The sequence below is a fragment of the Schistocerca nitens genome, chromosome 6, assembly GCF_023898315.1.
Source record: "Schistocerca nitens isolate TAMUIC-IGC-003100 chromosome 6, iqSchNite1.1, whole genome shotgun sequence".
Classification (NCBI taxonomy): domain Eukaryota; kingdom Metazoa; phylum Arthropoda; class Insecta; order Orthoptera; family Acrididae; genus Schistocerca; species Schistocerca nitens.
The window spans coordinates 183786970-183806547 of record NC_064619.1 but is presented as its reverse complement, the minus strand read 5'-3'; the positions used below and the strand labels follow the sequence as shown (position 1 = coordinate 183806547).

The 19578-nt window shown below is 40.6% G+C and overlaps 1 protein-coding gene across 4 annotated transcripts in view; it reads left to right on the top strand.

The window, feature by feature from the left end:
- LOC126262288 (TBC1 domain family member 31) overlaps positions 1-19578 on the top strand; it is a 296133-nt gene that overhangs the window by 158124 nt on the left and 118431 nt on the right. For all 4 annotated transcript variants that reach the window (XM_049958811.1, XM_049958808.1, XM_049958809.1 and 1 more), the window contains exons 12-13: positions 1815-1987; positions 2079-2219. In XM_049958811.1, the coding sequence (XP_049814768.1) occupies positions 1815-1987; positions 2079-2219 (314 nt within the window). The remainder of the gene's footprint in view (positions 1-1814; positions 1988-2078; positions 2220-19578) is intronic.

Below are 19578 nucleotides of genomic sequence, written 5' to 3'. Positions count from 1 at the left end.
ATTACAATTTCAACGTGTGTCCGGTCCCTTCTCACTGAACCCGAATCTTCCCTCTACCACCTCTCCTCCAGGTCCACTCATATGCACCTCCATGGTGTATACCTCAACCACAGCTTCGTCTAGATTTGTCACAAGTCCCAAAAGACTCAGTTCATCCTGTGCCTCTCTGCTGCCTCTTTCTCTGTATTCTTGATGCTCCCAGGGTTCAGAGGTAGTTTACATGGATGGCTCAGTGGTTGACGGTCACACTGGGTTCGCTTATGCTCTTGCAGGACATAGCGACTTACTCTCTGTGCCAGATTGCTGCAGTGTTTTCACTGCTGAGCTGGTAGCCAGCTCTAGCGCTCAAGGTAGCCATTACTCTCGCTCCTGAGTTACCATCGTTTTTAGTTTTATCTGTGTATGGGCTTTTTATCATTCTATTTCATGGTGGGCAACTTGGCCTCCCCCTAATGGCATTTTAACTCTTCCTCACTCCTTCTGGCTCTGTCTGTTTCACTTGGTGTTTGTTGTTTCACCATCTGTGTTTCTCTTGCCTTCTGTTTGTAGTATTGAGATTTTAGTGTGCTGGAGAACGGTTGGCTCGTCCTTTTCTATTCTTGTGATCAGCAAACCCAGGCCATCTGTTTTATAGTTTAACACCTTGTATCTATGTTTTCAGTTTCGGCTTGTTACTTTCATTTTCTACTCCAATGTGGTTACACGCATAGTTTAATGCATTTTGTTTCTTCCCCAGATTACAGGCGATAGGATTCTTTTGCAGTATGGTTTTAGTCCAAGACCTGTGTGATTATCTAAAACAGGACTGATAATCTTGCACTTTAGTCCATTTAATCAACAAACCAACCAACCATCCATCCAACTAAAACTTTTGCTTTATTTGCTGCCTCTGCTTTTTCTCCTTGTTGTCTTTTGTAATATGTTATTTTTCACTAATTTTCGTGCATGGTATTCTGACTTCTTTATTAGTATTTTGTAGTCATTAGTGTCAGAAATCTTGGATGATCTAAAAATATGCTTCTGGCGTCGTCATCCCTCTGCAGTCCATTAACTACTCCTCTTGAAACGAACTTAGCTCCACTCGAGAGATTGTATTTATTTAGATAATGCATTAGTTACTCTTTTATAATTGCTTCTGTTATTTTAAAGAATGATGACATCAGAGAGAAAGTCCTGTAAATTTGTCTTCAGCCGTGCAGTTCTAGGTGCTACAGTCTGGAACCGAGTGACCGCTACGGTCGCAGGTTCGAATCCTGCCTCAGGCATGGATGTGCGTGATGTCCTTAGGTTAGTTAGGTTTAATAGTTCTAAGTTCTAGGCGACTGATGACCTCAGAAGTTAAGTCGCATAGTGCTCAGAGCCATTTGAACCATTTTTTTGTCTTCAATTTATTTCCCCACTAGAATTATAATTTGTGTTTCCTTGGACATACTCATGTTAACTGAGACTTGTATTAGCTTGTAAATTGTCAGTGTTTTCTACCGTTTCACAATCTGGCTGTATACATATGCTTCCTAACTTCTTTAATGTCTTCACTGTTTTCTTATCTTCATTCTCTATAGTTAGTATCATCATCATAGTACTATGTTGCTTAGTTATTTTACAAAAGCCACACCTGTTTTTGAGAATTTTTGTTATAACTTCTCTGCTATAAAGGAGGAACACCAGTTCACAAGAATTATTGGTTTCTGTGTATCATGTATTGACTTGCCACTGTTCTTTGTCTGCCAGCACTTAGCTACAAAATTATTTGAAGCAATAGCTGACTGAAGTAATATTATCCTTTTGTATTTATTAAAATAATATTTTTCCAGTTAATTGGTGCCAGCGCTGGTTTGAATATTTTCCTTTTCCGCCTGTTAATGTTCTAACTATGATCGAAAATGTACTGAGTCAACAGGACAATGAATTGATGTCTTGGTTTTACAAACATAACATTACGTCACAGACTTATGCATGGCCTCTGTTAGAGGTAGCATTTTCTGAGGTATGTTGTCTCTAAGTATGTTAGCATTATTCATACGTACAGTATTATACTTAATATTTTGCATGTTGCTCCCCATTTCCTTCTGTTTAAGGTCCTTTCAACTTCAGAATGGCTACAGTTATGGGACCACATTTTATCTAATGAGCCATCCTTTCTGTTGATAGCAGTTGCAGCATACAATATAGTTTTCAGGACTGCTATTACAAGTTGCAAAACACAGGATGATTTTGAGGTAGGTTATATTTTGCTATTCAAAATAAGGACAAAAATTATTTGATAGTATCATAATTAATAGGTGTAACATGTTCATGTGTAGATAAGGCCATTAAAAAAAGGCAGAACCATGTAATTTAAGAACTAGAATTCAATCTCCAGGACCTTTGTAGGAATAGAAAGATATTAAAATTTGGAAAAAAGTAGTTATTTGCTTAAATTCCTAAGGATAGAAATCAGACCACAAAGAATATTGCATGAGACCCAGATGCCTAAGAAATGTATGATTATATAAAATGGAAAAGTCACTTAGACAGCTTTAAAACTACAAAGAGAAATAAAATTTGACCAGTTCCAGCATTTAGGGGAGAGAACTTCCAGTGCTACAATAGATACAGAAACCAATATACAACTTTTTGGAATTATAACTGTGTTCTGCAGAAGGGAAAATGTGATTGAGTGGGGGAGTTTGGAAAAGAGGGGGTTGAGGGGTCATGCCACTCAGATCCTAAGTGTGTTACGAGGGGGATGGGAGGCAAAAATGATGTTCACAGATGATCGAAATTAGTTGGTTAAAAATCTCTGTGCTAGCTTCAGTTAATATATGATAAAATGGACAGAGTGGTAAGTAAAGATAGGAAAGTTCTAGCAGAATGGAAATAATTTATGAATAAAGGAGATGACTCACTGAATAACAGAAGCATTGAGTCATTGACAGGTGCATTAAGTCCTAATTATTCTTACAGTATTTACATAAAAATCAATGCACTAAGGAACAGAAATAAAAGGAAAGATGAAGACAGGGCTAAATAGAAATGAGAGTAGATAATAAAATTCAAATGTGAATATTAAAATATAGAAACACACACACACAAAAAAAGCACAAAGAAACAGCTACCCTACAGTGCACACAATGTTGAACGGCCAGACAACTGTCATGTTCCTACAGTCTCAAAACCAAAACACTGTGCTCCCAGCTGATGCTAATATTCAACATCTTATGTGTGAAATGGTCACTTCTCGCTTTCAAAAATAACTCTGTGTTCAGTAGACAGAATATCAATGCCGAAATACCAGTCTTAACTTGGAAGAAATCAAGCCCACTCATATAATGAGAATCAAAATTACTAATAGCTTCTTATGAATATTCCGCTACTATTAATACTGAGAATGAGAGTAATGCTGGCTCCCACAACAAGCCACATTATAAATTAAATTAGGTTATTGTAGACTGAGATGGGGATTATTTTGAGAGCGGAGAATTTGTTGTAAGGGTAAGTCCCTTCTGCGCAATCCTGAAAGCTGGTGCTGGAGGCGAGGATCCTGATGGCCTGGGTTGTAAAGCAGTCATTGAAATGAAGCAAGCTGTATTCAGGTACATGTTATGCCATAGGGTGGTCCAGTTTGCTCTTGGTCACAGTTTGGTGGTGTCCATTCATCCTGATGGACAGCTGGGTGGTAGTCATACCAATATAAAAAGCTGTGCAGTGACTGCAGCAGAGCTGTCACATCACATCACTGCTTTCACCAGTGTCCTTCCCATTAGCTCTAGTCTCACCGATCTGCCCGCAGGCCAGCTCTGTTTGTGTGTGGCATAAAGGAACGAATTTTCATGGTTTATCCATTGATCTAGGAATGCGGTGCTCCTCAGCAGGCCAGAGGCCATGCGTTTCAGGATTGTCACTATCTGACCGCAAGTACGTTGCACAGTGTGGTGTTTGATAGACATTTTATTTGTTGTAGTGTATTTTGGCTTTTCAAAAGTAGTTTATATGATAGAAAGTACGGATGATAAGAAGAAGAAAGTTGTCAGTCACTGATGGTTTTTACGCTATGTACTCAAATATTTCTCGAAAGAAAAATCGCACAACACCCATAAAATAATAGATATAACACAGGGGGGTAATAACCAACAATAATGAACATAGTAGACCCAACATGTTATTGGTGGCTACGTACAGTGTTGGTTTACACAAGTCTTCCCCGCCTTGTACACTTCATACAAGAGGCCTACTTTTTGCTGAGGTTATTTCTGAAATCAGTGAAGATATTTTAAATCTGTCTTGCGACTCCGAGGAAATGCATATTTCTGTCACCAAATGTGTTTTGTTTTATTGAAATAAAATAACATAAATGGTATTAATTAAATACATATACCATATGGCTTGCTTTCTCTATCTAAAGCAATTCATTACAAAAGATGTTGATGTTAGTATGCAATATTTTTCCTCACATCAGGAAACGCCATCTACTTGCAAGGTTTTTTAGATGTTTTCTCATTTGCACTATTGTTTCTTGTACTGTAGCCACAAAGACAGATTGTCAACTTACATCGTAACTGACCCTTGAGATCTCAAAATTTGTCAGGGAAAACGGCTGAAACTTGTCTGGAAATCAGGGAATTTTGCTTAGGGAAACTTGTGGCAACCTCGATTTTTGAACCTGTTGTAACAAATGGACGGCTGAACCACACTTTCCTGAATTCTCCCAGTAAACTGAAGTCGACCATTCGGCTTCCATACTACAATTTTTACATGCTCGTTCCATTTCATATTGCTTTGCAATGTGTTGTACCTAAATATTTAATTGATGAGACTGGTCAAAGAGCACACTACTAATGCTGTAGTTGAACATTATGGGTTTGTTTTTCCTATGCATCTGCATTAACATGCATTTTCCTGCATTTAGAGCTAACTCCCATTCATCACACCAACTAGAAATTTTGTTGAAGTCATCTTGTACCCTTCTACAGTCACACAGTGACGACACCTTCCCTTAACCACACCATCATCAAATAGCCACAGATTGCTGCTCGCCCTGTTTGTCAGGTCATTTATATGTACGGAAAATAACAGCAGTCCTGGGGCACTCCTGTTGATACCCTTCTGCCTGATGAACGCTCCCCATCAAGGACAGCATACTGGATTCTGTTTCTTAAGAAGTCACATATCTAGGAACCTGTACCAGATGCTTGCACCTTTGTTAAGTCAGTGGGGCACAATGTCAAATGCTTTTCAGAAATCTAGGAATATGGAATCTGCATGTTGCCCTTCATCCATAGTTCACAGGATATCATGTGAGAAAGGGGAAACCTGAGTTTTGCACAAATGATACTTTCTAAAATAATGCTGATTTGTGAACAGAACCTTTTCTGTCCCAAGGAAATTTGTCTTATTCAGACTGAGAATATGTTCAAGGATTCTGCAGGAAACCAATGTTAAGGATATTGGTCTACAGTTTTACCCTTCTTAGGCATGGAGAGCTGCATCAAACCAGTCTCAGGACTGAAGACCACAACAACAACAATATATGGGAGTCATGTGTGCTTTTTTCCAGTCACTTGGGACTTAGTACTGGGTGAGAGATTCGTAATAAATGTAGGGTTAAGTAAGGGGTCATGCTGAAGAGTACTCTTTGCAAAACTGAATTGGGATTCCATCAGGAGCTAGTGACTTTTTCTCTTTCAACTTTTTCACTTGCTTCTCTACACCAAAGATGTTTATCACTACATCCTCCATATGAGAGTCTGTGCAATGGGCAGACAATGATATATTTGTACAATTCTCCTGAATGAACGATTTTTTAAATGCAAAATTTAAAACTTCAACTCTCCTTTTGCTATCCTCCACTGCCACACCAGACTGATTTACGAGTGACTGGATAGAAGCCCTCGACCTTGTGCCTTGAATTTTCTCAGATATTCAGCAAGTGCCTAGAATTTTCTCAGGTATTCAGCAAGAGCTGTTTTTAAAGTATGACAGTGGTATCTGTTGTCTGCTTTGCGCATCAACCTGTCTGTGGATGCATGGATTTCTGTTAACCTTTGCCTGTCGTCATTTCTGCATTCTCTTTTGAACCTAGAGTGCAGCAGCATTTGCTTCTTCAACATTTTCTGAATGTGGGTGTTAAACAACTGTGAGTCTCTTCTGTCCTTAATCCACTTACTTGGCACATACTTCTCCAGATCATGATTTACAATCTGTTTAAACTTCGCCCATAATTCCTCTATGTCCATCCTACTGGACCTAAGTTGGGTGCTAAAAACTCCTTATCTGCTCCTTCTAGCAGAAATAATCTCATAGCCTTCTTGATTAATATAATAACCTTTGCAACCCTAAACCCTATGATGATGTTATGATCACTAATCCCAATCGCTTTACTGACACTGTCAATAAGGTCAGGTCTGTCTGTAGCTACAAGGTCTAAAATATTTCTGTTGCATGTGGGCTGTCAAACTAGCTGCTTAAGACAGTGTTCAGGACACATGTTCAAAAGCACTTTGCAAGACTGTCTGTCTGTATGCCTTGTAATTAATCCATAGATGTCCCAGTTTATACTCAGTAGGTTAAAGTCGCGTCCAACTAGCATTACTTGTGATCTGGGTATTTCCACACTACTGGCACCAGACTTTCTCTGAATGACTAAAACTTTCACAGCAGAATCGAGTGGCTGATAAAAGCATCCAACAGTTAACTTGATTTCACCTAGACCTGTTATACATGACCAGACAGCTTCATTGTCACACTCAAATTTTATCTTGGTACACAAAATATTTTTCCCACCTGCTATGTACACTCCTCCTCTTATGGCATCTAATCTGTCTTTTTAATATACATTCCATGAATCGCTACATATCTCAGAGCTTCGTACTTTGAATATCAGCCAGCTCTTGGTTCTGAGAATAATTTGAGTACAAAAAAATTTCCTGGAGTACAGTAAATTTATAAACTTCATTATGGATACTTTGACATTTTACTGATAAAATTTTGTCAGGTGAAGTGTCATTACTGTGAATGCAGTCTGATTCAATATCTGCATGTCATCTGGTGAGTGTTCATCAGAGTACCTCAAAGAACCCCATGTGTACTCCAAAAGTACTCTGATATCTGAATAACTTCTTCCTTTGTGTAGTGCATCCCGTAACCTGTCAAGGAGGGTCTTACAATTTCCCACTTGATCATGCAGGTCCAGAAATCTGCAGCCAAGACCATCAAAGAGTCAACAAATCCTTTGGTTGAGACCCTCTATTAGGCTCCAAACCAAAGGACGAGGGTTGACACTGGTAACAGTGCTGCAAATTGCGAGCTCTGTTTGCACCCCATGCGCTAGGCCAGCAAGTTTCGCCACCGCTCCAGCCACCTATATGAACTGAGGATTTCAGCCACTTCAGCTTAATTCTGGAGTTTTCATTTAGTGACTAACATTTATTTTCTAATTTGAAAAAACATCTGGCTGAAAATCACTTCAACAAGAGTGTTAAAGTGGAAGATGGGGTCCAAACATGGATGGACAAAATTATCCAGCATTCATTAATTCAAGTAACTATTTTGTGGAAAAATAGAGGAATGTTCAAGATATTAAATGACATATGAGAAATAAAAATAAATGTTTATTTTCATTTCTGAAAAATAGGAGGCCTTATTTTTTGAATCACTCTTGTATGTTGTATTTTATATTGTCTAAATTGACACAAGGTTACAATTCAGTAAGCTTCCAGATTTAGACACAGTGTAATAAGATTGTTGATGGACGCTGTGAACACACTAGTAAATCATGATGCCTTCCTGCTCCCATCTTGAGTTCAGAGTTCATGTGCCAATTCCTATTGATACATTGGGACCGTCTAGGCACCGAAATGGAATCTTGAGCACCAAGAACCAATAAGAATTTAAGCTTAATATGAAAATTTTTGGCAACAACAATTATAAAAATCTATTTAATTAAGAGTTATTTTTTCCAGATTCCATGAGTGCGCAGTATTGCTGCACTTAATAATCTTGAAAGACAAATAGGGGTGAAGGTAACTGATCTAGGCCAAGGGTAGTTGTTCTACCACACATCAATCTACAAAATATTCTGACGTTGTGATACACCTGCTCCTAACTTCTTGCCATATGGGTCATATCCCAGTGGAAGACCAAAGTAAAATACCTTTTATATGAACCATACCGCACATCCTATTCTTGTCACATAACAGGCATATCATACCCAGAGGCAAGGACTCCTGTGAAAGCAGTCACATAACTTATGAACAGCATTTTTTGTGGCCATGGCCACCAACTTGATGTCCACCAACTTAATGTCCACCAAATGGATGGACACCACTAAATGGTGGCTGCGAGCAAAGTTAACTACCCAGAGGTGGAATATGCTACTGAGTACAACATGCTTAGCTTCAGTGTTTGCTTTCTCCACCACCTTCACTTCTGTCTCCATGGCCCCCATTCCTCTCATTCTACACTTACATCCTCCTCTTGGCAGTTTCCCTCTTCCTCTGATCTATCTCCACCTCTCAGTCCACTCCTTCACATCATCGTGCACCACACACAACACTCTCTGCCTGTGCCAGAGCAAGTCGCTGACGCCACATTGCTCTCCACATTCTCTTACTGCTTCTCCTTCCCAGCCGTCAGCTACCTCGTGCTCCCCTCTTCCCCACCACCAAAAGTTTTCATTTTCATGTATGTGCCTATCAGTACTCACTGCTTCAACTATGATGAGTAGTTACCTTTTATTCCTTTCATTATTTGTACTCATTCTAGGACTTTTCAGTAACACACTTTCATTCTTTAAACATTGTGAGTATGATCTTTGATAAATTTCAGATGTTTTCTTCACAGCCAGACCTAAACTTTCTTATGTTGTCAACTATGTGTGAACAACCAGTACATGTACATCCATTATGTATATTCTGGTACAGGGGAGACATTTTAATTGAAAGCCACTTGCCCAATGTCAGTAAATAAATACAGACATTGCAGTGCCTGTGTTGTTCAGAAGTATGATACAATGTTCATTTGGAGATGTGTGCGTGTGAGTAACAGCTATTTCGTGCTTCTGAGACATAAGTGCTAGCTAACCGGAGCACATCTGTAAGAATAAGAAAGCTCAGTCTTATGCAAATTTCTTCATGGATTTCATGCACGCAGATATTGAAAGCCTCTGATCTCATTCAAACAATGGAAAATCCAGGATGGAATGTAACAATATTATGAGAAGGAAAGATGCCACTCACCATATAGCAGAGATGCTGAGTCACAGATAGGCACAACAAAAAGATTTTCACATGTAAAGCTTTCAGCCAATGGCCTTTGTCAACATTATATGATGGTTTGACACCCCCAACCAACACAGGTTCCTCATTTGAAACTTGGCTGTGGACTGACAGTCTCGTGATGAAAAACCGGGCCCTTATATATCCTCACAATAATAGGTACTGAACTTACACATTGTTTGAAGTTAAATTTACAGAAATTTACAATTAAAACTGAACTCATTAAATTAACTGAATACATTGAAGAATTGGTTCTTTTTAACAGTTTCTTCTACTGCAAAGGTTAAGCCAAATTATTTGTTGAAATCATGAAATTAACAAACATAAGTACACAAACAATACTTTTGACAAAACTGTTAATTACTTTGGAATTAGTTAAGGGCTGGTTTTGCTAACATGTTTTCAAATAGAGCCAAATAGATACTTTAAGATTACTAGCATTTTGTCTTCCAAATGTTTATAATTAGTATAGAACTTATATTTATTGACACGTCAACAATAGAATTTAAGTTATGAAACAATTACTGATTTCACCCTATAACAAAAGATACTAATTAGGAATAAATTAGAAAATCAATTACATACATAAAACTAAGGACAAAATTAGATCTGGTGTTATATTCTTTAAAACTGAGGGCCAGCCTTTCTCTTTCATGAAAATGCAGATTATACTCTCGTATGTTAACAGTAATTAGTCGGGAAAAAAAATTTAAGGAGACAGATGGCAAAACAAGTGGGGAAGTAAAAATATCCCAGCTTGCTTCGTCACATCACCCCTTCATTGGATTGACCAGATAGATATTGCAAATAGCAAACTGGGTGATTCAATAACCACAAGTGACCCTAGAAATTGGGCTTCACAATCTACACAGAAAAATATCACATATGAAATCTTAACAAAACTAAAGTACATATGTTTTTCTCAAATTTATACTTACATGAACTGGCCATATGAAAATCCTCATACAAAATATTTACATACAGTGCATTGTACAATGTCACAAAAGATCCACAAGTTTTACTTTTAACAAAAATTATGCATCTTCATCATAAGTGATGTCCTTTTTGGGTAAGTGAAGATCACATTTAAAGATACATATCATTTTACACAAGTCCTGTCTTGCTTACAATAATAAATCCTCATGGGTTGCAATAGACAAAAATTTCACTTACTCAATGTTTACTGTTTTTCACAAGCACTTTCTCACTTTTAATGAGCTTTTTCAAATTTTCTCACCAAATTGTCCATGCCTTGTACAGGTCCAAGTGGCAGTTAGTAAGGAAATGCACTGCTATCAGTTCGCTTGGAAGTGGTTCTCCACCGCCACTGTACATGAATGAATCAAACAAAATATCCTACTTTAGTACATTTACTTTTACTTCTAAGTAAATCAAAAATTGTTTGACACTAATGGCTAATGATAGTCATTACATCATAAATAAATACATTACATAGTTCTCATAACATTACAACATTAGCACTAAAATTGACTATAGTACAATACACCTATTTTACTACACCTATTGTACTAGTAAAAATTTAAAATCAAATACACATTACACTACAAAACATTACTTGAAGTCATAACTGTCTGAAACTTGAAAGATTTGGGTCTCTTTCCCATTTGAAACATAGCAAAAACTCAAGTTGTGCAGTAGCATAGATTTACTAATCACTGTGTTATGGAAAAAGAATAGAGTCACCATCACATAACTTCATTACTATTAAAATCAAGATCAAGGGGATGCAAGTTGTACCAAATATTGCCCCACTTCTGAGCACTATTGTCATCCAACCAGAAAAATTAAATCCTCGTGAAATGATACCAAATAGTTGACCTGCCACAATATTCACATCATCCTAACGCCACAGTTATCAGTTAATTGGCAAACTTACTTTTTTTAATCCCAGTATTACCACTTTAAGCTCATAATTCTGCAGAACACAAATAAGTTTCCAGATAACATATAGATCTGATAATGCAACATTATATGACTTGTAAATATTGCTCTTTCTGTTAATCTCTCATTGCAGCTACAGTGCCATGAACTGCACAATGTAAACAGTACCCGATGTTGCGTAGTTCACAAACAGATCATCAGTATAGTTACACCACATATGTTTGTATACTATTATTTTTTCCATTACTCAGTCATGTCTGTCAGCTCCATTATTTTACTTCCATTTCGTACCTTGTTAGCTAGCGGACTGCATTCTCAAAAAATATCTCTGCTGCAGAGACAGGCTCTCTAACCATTAAGACCCTAACATTATTCGTTGTTTTATTAATTCATTATTGCTTCATTATCTAATATATAAACACCTACTCTGCTTATCTAATGCACAATTGATTCTACTGAAAAACACTCCACTCTACAGATCCTTATGCTAAGGCAAACTTAACTTTCATTACTGATCAGACAAAATTATCACTTAGAAAAACTATTATTTACGTGAAAAACTATTATTTACGTGGCATTCTAGCTAGAAGGGTGATACGCATACAAATCTTGCTTATTTTTTCCACACACATTACTCCCGGCAACTATGTCTAAAGTTGGAATTCCTTAATGTTAGAAAAGGCTGTACCTTGACACACATGGGTAGATAGTTATCTCATCTACATCTACATCTACATTTATACTCCGCAAGCCACCCAGCGGTGTGTGGCGGAGGGCACTTTACGTGCCACTGTCATTACCTCCCTTTCCTGTTCCAGTCGCGTACGGTTCGCGGGAAGAACGACTGTCTGAAAGCCTCCATGCGCGCTCTAATCTCTCTAATTTTACATTCGTGATCTCCTTGGGAGGTATAAGTAGGGGGAAGCAATATATTCGATACCTCATCCAGAAACGCACCCTCTCGAAACCTGGCGAGCAAACTACACCGCGATGCAGAGCGCCTCTCTTGCAGAGTCTGCCACTTGAGTTTATTAAACATCTCCGTAACGCTATCATGGTTACCAAATAACCCTGTGACAAAACGCGCCGCTCTTCTTTGGATCTTCTCTATCTCCTCCGTCCACCCGATTTGGTACAGATCCCACACTGATGAGCAATACTCAAGTATAGGTCGAACGAGTGTTTTGTAAGCTACCTCCTTTGTTGATGGACTACATTTTCTAAGCACTCTCCCAATGAATCTCAACCTGGTACTCGCCTTACCAACAATTAATTTTATATGATCATTCCACTTCAAATCGTTCCGCACGCATACTCCCAGATATTTTACAGAAGTAACTGCTACCAGTGTTTGTTCCGATATCATATAATCATACAATAAATGATCCTTCTTTCTATGTATTCGCAAAATATTACATTTGTCTATGTTAAGGGACAGTTGCCACTCCCTGCACCAAGTGCCTATCCGCTGCAGATCTTCCTGCATTTCGCTACAATTTTCTAATGCTGCAACTTCTCTGTATACTACAGCATCATCCGCGAAAAGCCGCATGGAACTTCCGACACTATCTACTAGGTCATTTATATATATTGTGAAAAGCAATGGTCCCATAACACTCCCCTGTGGCACGCCAGAGGTTACTTTAACGTCTGTAGACGTCTCTCCATTGATAACAACATGCTGTGTTCTGTTTGCTAAAAACTCTTCAATCCAGCCACACAGCTGGTCTGATATTCCGTAGGCTCTTACTTTGTTTATCAGGCGACAGTGCGGAACTCTATCGAACGCCTTCCGGAAGTCAAGAAAAATAGCATCTACCTGGGAGCCCGTATCTAATATTTTCTGGGTCTCATGAACAAATAACGCGAGTTGGGTCCCACACGATCGCTGTTTCCGGAATCCATGTTGATTCCTACATAGTAGATTCTGGGTTTCCAAAAACGACATGATACTCGAGCAAAAAATATGTTCTAAAATTCTACAACAGATCGACGTCAGAGATATAGGTCTATAGTTTTGCACATCAGCTCGACGACCCTTCTTGAAGACTGGGACTACCTGTGCTCTTTTCCAATCATTTGGAACCCTCCGTTCCTCTAGAGACTTGCGGTACACGGCTGTTAGAAGGGGGGCAAGTTCTTTCGCGTACTCTGTGTAGAATAGAATTGGTATCCCGTCATGTCCAGTGGACTTTCCTCTGTTGAGTGATTCCAGTTGCTTTTCTATTCCTTGGACACTTATTTCAATGTCAGCCATTTTTTCATTTGTGCGAGGATTTAGAGAAGGAACTGCAGTGCGGTCTTCCTCTGTGAAACAGCTTTGGAAAAAGGTGTTTAGTATTTCAGCTTTACGCGTGTCATCCTCTGTTTCAATGCCATCATCATCCCGGAGTGTCTGGATATGCTGTTTCGAGCCACTTACTAATTTAACGTAAGACCAGAACTTCCTAGGATTTTCTGTCAAGTCGGTACATAGAATTTTACTTTCGAATTCACTGAAAGCTTCACGCATAGCCCTCCTTACGCTAACTTTGACATCGTTTAGCTTCTGTTTGTCTGAGAGGTTTTGGCTGCGTTTAAACTTGGAGTGAAGCTCTCTTTGCTTTCGCAGTAGTTTCCTAACTTTGTTGTTGTACCATGGTGGGTTTTTCCCATCCCTCACAGTTTTACTCGGCACGTACCTGTCTAAAACGCATTTTACGATTGCCTTGAACTTTTTCCATAAACACTCAACATTGTCAGTGTCGGAACAGAAATTTTCGTTTTGATTTGTTAGGTAGTCTTAAGTCTGCCTTCTATTACTCTTGCTAAACAGATAAACCTTCCTCCCTTTTTTTATATTCCTATTAACTTCCATATTCAGGGATGCTACAACGGCCTTATGATCACTGATTCCCTGTTCTGCACTTACGGAGTCGAAAAGTTCGGGTCTATTTGTTATCAGTAGGTCCAAGATGTTATCTCCACGAGTCGTTTCTCTGTTTAATTGCTCGAGGTAATTTTCGGATAGTGCACTCAGTATAATGTCACTCGATGCTCTGTCCCTACCACCCGTCCTAAACATCTGAGTGTCCCAGTCTATATCTGGTAAATTGAAATCTCCACCTAAGACTATAACATGCTGAGAAAATTTATGTGAAATGTATTCCAAATTTTCTCTGTTCTGCCACTAACGCTGCTGAGTCGGGAGGTCGGTAAAAGGAGCCAATTATTAACCCAGCTCGGTTGTTGAGTGTAACCTCCACCCATAATAATTCACAGGAACTATCCACTTCTACTTCACTACAGGATAAACTACTACTAACAGCGACGAACACTCCACCACCGGTCGCATGCAATCTATCCTTCCTAAACACCGTCTGTACCTCTGTAAAAATTTCGGCAGAATTTATCTCTGGCTTAAGCCAGCTCTCTGTACCTATAACGATTTCAGCTTCGGTGCTTTCTATCAGCGCTTGAAGTTCCGGTACTTTACCAACGCAGCTTCGACAGTTGACAATTACAATACTGATTGCTGCTTGGTCCCCGCATGTCCTGACTTTGCCCCGCACCCGTTGAGGCTGTTGCCCTTTCTGTACTTGCCCAAGGCCATCTAACCTAAAAAACCGCCCAGCCCACGCCACACAACCCCTGCTACCCGTGTAGCCGCTTGTTGCGTGTAGTGGACTCCTGACCTATCCAGCGGAACCCGAAACCCCACCACCCTATGGCGCAAGTCGAGGAATCTGCAGCCCACATGGTCGCAGAACCGTCTCAGCCTCTGATGCAGACCCTCCACTCGGCTCTGTACCAAAGGTCCGCAGTCAGACCTGTCGATGATGCTGCAGATGGTGAGCTCTGCTTTCATCCCGCTAGCGAGACTGGCAGTCTTCACCAAATCAGATAGCCGCCGGAAGCCAGAGAGGATTTCCTCCGATCCATAGCGACACACATCATTGGTGCCGACATGAGCGACCACCTGCAGATGGGTGCACCCTGTACCCTTCATGGCATCTGGAAGGACCCTTTCCACATCTGGAATGACTCCCCTCGGTATGCACACGGAGTGCACATTGGTTTTCTTCCGCTCTCTTGCTGCCATTTCCCTAAGGGGCCCCATTATGCGCCTGACATTGGAGCTCCCAACTACCAGTAAGCCCACCCTCTGCGACAGCCCGGATCTTGCAGACTGAGGGGCAACCTCTGGAACAGGACAAGCAGCCATGTCAGGCCGAAGATCAGTATCAGCCTGAGACAGAGCCTGAAACCGGTTCGTCAGACAAACTGGAGAGGCCTTCCGTTCAGCCCTCCGGAATGTCTTTCGCCCCCTGCCACTCCTTGAGATGACCTCCCACTCTACCACAGGTGATGGATCAGCCTCAATGTGGGCAGTATCCCGGGCAACCACAGTTGTAGCCCGATCGGGGGATGCGTGGGACGAGCTGGCCGTCCCCGACAAACACCCATCCAGACCCCCACAGTGATGCCCATTGACAACAGCCTCAAGCTGTGTGACCGAAGCCAACACTGCCTGAAGCTGGGAGTGAAGGGATGCCAACTCAGCCTGCATCTGAACACAGCAGTTGCAGTTCCTATCCATGCTAAAAACTGTTGTCAAAGAACGTCTAAACTAATCTACAGAGAGCGCAAACAAATCGACAAAATTTAAACGGTTATTAAAATACAAGATTGCCTAGTAAATGCAGTAATGCTGCTACTTGCGCACTGCTGACACACTGCTCGGCGGCGGAAGGAGACTACGCGATTTTACACTATTCAGGTACTAAAACGCGATGCTACAACTCTCAAATACTATAATACGCCCGAAATTTATGAATTAAACAATGCAAGTACCAAAAACACGCAAAGAAATTAAGAATTAAACTATGTAACAAATGAGTGAGCTAGGAGTATACGACTTGCTGCTGCAGCTGCTTATCCAACGGCGCCAGGGAGCACTAGTGTACTGACTGCACTGAACACTAACATATCTACTATACCACAATTAATATTAAGACCAAGTATTCAAGAGGACTTTTACTGCATATTGCCTCTGCTGCTGCACCAATGAGCTGATTACTTCAGATGTTAATTATTCTTGACATATGCTGACACCTTTTATTTTCAGTTTACCTTACCTCATTGTTTGACAGAAATTCTTTAACCATGGTACCAATTTACTTTCTTCCATCCTATTATGATCCCATTACTTATAGCTAACACAACATAATATATATAAACAACACTGGAGAAACTTTTTCTAACATATCCCAATACTAAAGTGTCCTACTGCACATAATCACCTGAAAGTCAAAGAGAGCATAATTCTGATTCATTTACAAGCTACAGATAGGATAGGAGAAGAGTTTGATTGCCTCAGGAAACATGAAAATTGAGACAGACAGCTTTGGTAAGCATTATCACCACATAATGAATCCAACACTGAATGTTGAACCCCCTATTTGCTTGTAGCTCTTACTTCTGGTTCAATGCACACTCAATTCTCCTAGCAAAATCAATACTACCCAAGCTCAGAAACGTTTCAAACTGTTGTGGATAAATATTCAAACTTCTAATTGGTGATATATAGGGATTCAGGTCAATAATATTCTTTAACCCAAAAATCCTGTTAGTTTTTGTGTAAACCAATTCATAAGAGTTGCCATGGGCAATGCATACCACTCTGAAAGGGCCATGACACACATGCAAAAACTTCTTAATGTCATCATTTACTTTCCTAGATTTTTCTTTGGATTTGACAAGGACAAGGTCACCTACTCTGAAACTAGTCAGAATCACTCCTTTGTCATGCCTTCTCTTCCTTCATGCAGTTTTCTTTTTCATCATCTCTTTAGCCAATCTGATCTTTTCATCTTGTTGTGCTTCACTTGCCTGAGGGAAATCCACTTCTTCTCAGATGATGATACCGGGTCTCTCTTTGAACATAAGCTCACATGGGGCATATCCTGTCAATTCGTTCCACAAGTTGTTGATAATGTTCTCAAAATGTTGAATATGACCCGCCCAAACAGTGTGTTTCTTACTCGATAAGTCGTGCACATAACCCTGTGAAATTGTGGGTGAAGATATAGTTGGTCATGGTGACTAGGAAGAAGGTTGTGTGGAATCCATTGGGCGTTGGGAAAGGTAGTGTTCAGTAGCGGTAAGGCCATGGGCATTAGCAATGTTAGTGTACAGGGAGGTGGCATCAGTAGTGTCATGCATGGCACCGTGTGGTAAAGGGACAGGAACTGTGGAGAGTCAGTGGAGGAAATGGTTGATGTCTTTTATATAGGAGGGTAGGTTCCGGGTAATAGGTTGAAGGTGTTGGTCTACAAGAGCAGAGATTATCTCAGTGGGTGCACAGTAACCGGCCACAATGAGGCATCCTGGGTGGTTGGGTTTATGGACTTTAGGAAGCATGTAGAAGGTAGGAGTGTGGGAGTGGTAGGGGTCAGTAGAAAGATGGACTCCAGGGAGAGGTTCAGGGATGGGCCGAGGGATTTGAGTAGAGACTAGAGATCCGGCTGGATTACTGGAATGGGGTCACTGTGGCAAGGTTTGTAGGTGGAAGTATCTGACAGCTGGCAGAGTCCTTAGGCCAGGTAATCATTGCGGTTCAGAACACCAGTGGTGGAGCCTTTGTCCACAGGTAGGATTATAAGGTCAGGATCAGTTTTTAGATGGTGGACTGTAGTTCTTTCTACAGATGTGAGGTTAGTCTGCATGTTGAGGGTTTTGGAGAATGATGATGAGGCAAGGTTTGAGGTTAAGAAACTCTGAAAAGTTAACGCGGTGGTTTGGGAGCAGTGGGGGTGGATCATGGTTGGATGGAGGAGTGAACTGAGTTAGGCAGGGTTCAATATTGGTCTTTGGTTGAGTCTGATTGGTAGGGTTGGTGGCGAAAAAGTTTTTTCACTGTAGGGACCGAATGAAGGAGAGAATTTTAACAAGTCCTGCATGATTGAATTTGGGAGTGGGGCAAAAGGTGAGGTCTTTGGAAAAGACTGATATTTCTGTGAGACTAAGGCTTCTGGAGGGGACACTGTGTGGTGGTGGGTGGGAGTTTGGGGGGGGGGAAGTAAGTGTAGTAGGTCTCCAAGACACAGTTTGTCAGCTATGAGGGGATGTGGGGGAGGTTTGGAGGTTATTGTAGAGATGGTGGACAGTGGCACTACAAGGTGGGAGTAGGATAGAGAGTTTTTTTAGGTGGTGTCATGCATGTTGCTCAAGTTTCTGTAGGGGCGAGATAGATGCAAGACCTGTCCCATATATCCTCCCACCACCACCTACTCCAGTCGAATCACTAACATCACCTATCCCATCAAAGGCAGGGCTACCTGTGAAACCAGTCTTGTGGTCTACATGCTAAGCTGCAACTACTGTGCTGCATTCCATGTAGGCATGACAACCAACAAGCTGTCTGCGCGCATGAATGGCCACTGACAAACTGTGGCCAAGAAACAAGGGGATCACCCTGCTGCTGAACACACTGCCAAACATGATGTCCCTCATCTCAATGACTGCTTCACAGCCTGTGCCATATGGATCCTTCCCACCAACACCACCTTTTCGGAACTGTGCAGGTGGGAACTTACCCTGCAATACATCCTATGTTCCCCTAACCCTCCTGGCCTCAACCTTTGTTAGTCGCTGTCCTCACCCATCCAGCCCATTACCTGCTCCCATTCCAGTGCTACACAGCCGTCTTTCCACCACCACACCCAGTCCTTTTTTAATTATTATTATTTTGTTTCTCTTTATTTCTCTCCTTTTCCGCTACTTCCCTTCGCCCCCTCCCCACCTCTCCCGTGCCTGTTGCCCAACCTGCAGCACCTCACTGTCTGCCATCCTCACCATACTATTCATCGCCCTCACCGCCCCAGCCTCCTCCTTTCCCCCAACCAGTCGCCACTCCCATCATGCACTAGTGCTGCTGCTCGCAGTGTGGTTTCAGTTGCCTGAGACTGCAGTCGTGTGTGTGTGCATATGTGTGTCTATTGTTGACATAGGCCATTGGCCGAAAGCTTTAAGTGTTAAAATCTTTTTGTTGTGCCTATCTGCAACTCTGATCTCATTCAGATTCATCAATGACATCTTTACTGTCTGCACACATGGCACACAAGCTTCTTAACTTCCTGGAGGAGATTAGTATGTTATTTCTTGTTAGACAGGAAGGGTTTGTATGTTTGCTGTATAATTTAAGTTTATAAATAGTAGTCTGCAGATGTTTATTGTTGTTGTTAACCATGCAGTAACCAATAGTGAGAGGATGTACTTCAAATTGAAAATATATATTTTAGAAAATCCATATAATGTAGTAAAATGTGTGTTTGAAAAATGTCCTAAGTGATCAATTGATACAAGGCAGCTAGAAGCCATATGCCTTATCTAGTTAAAAATGAAGTTCAATGGACAGCAGTGTTTGTAGCAGAGATGGCTC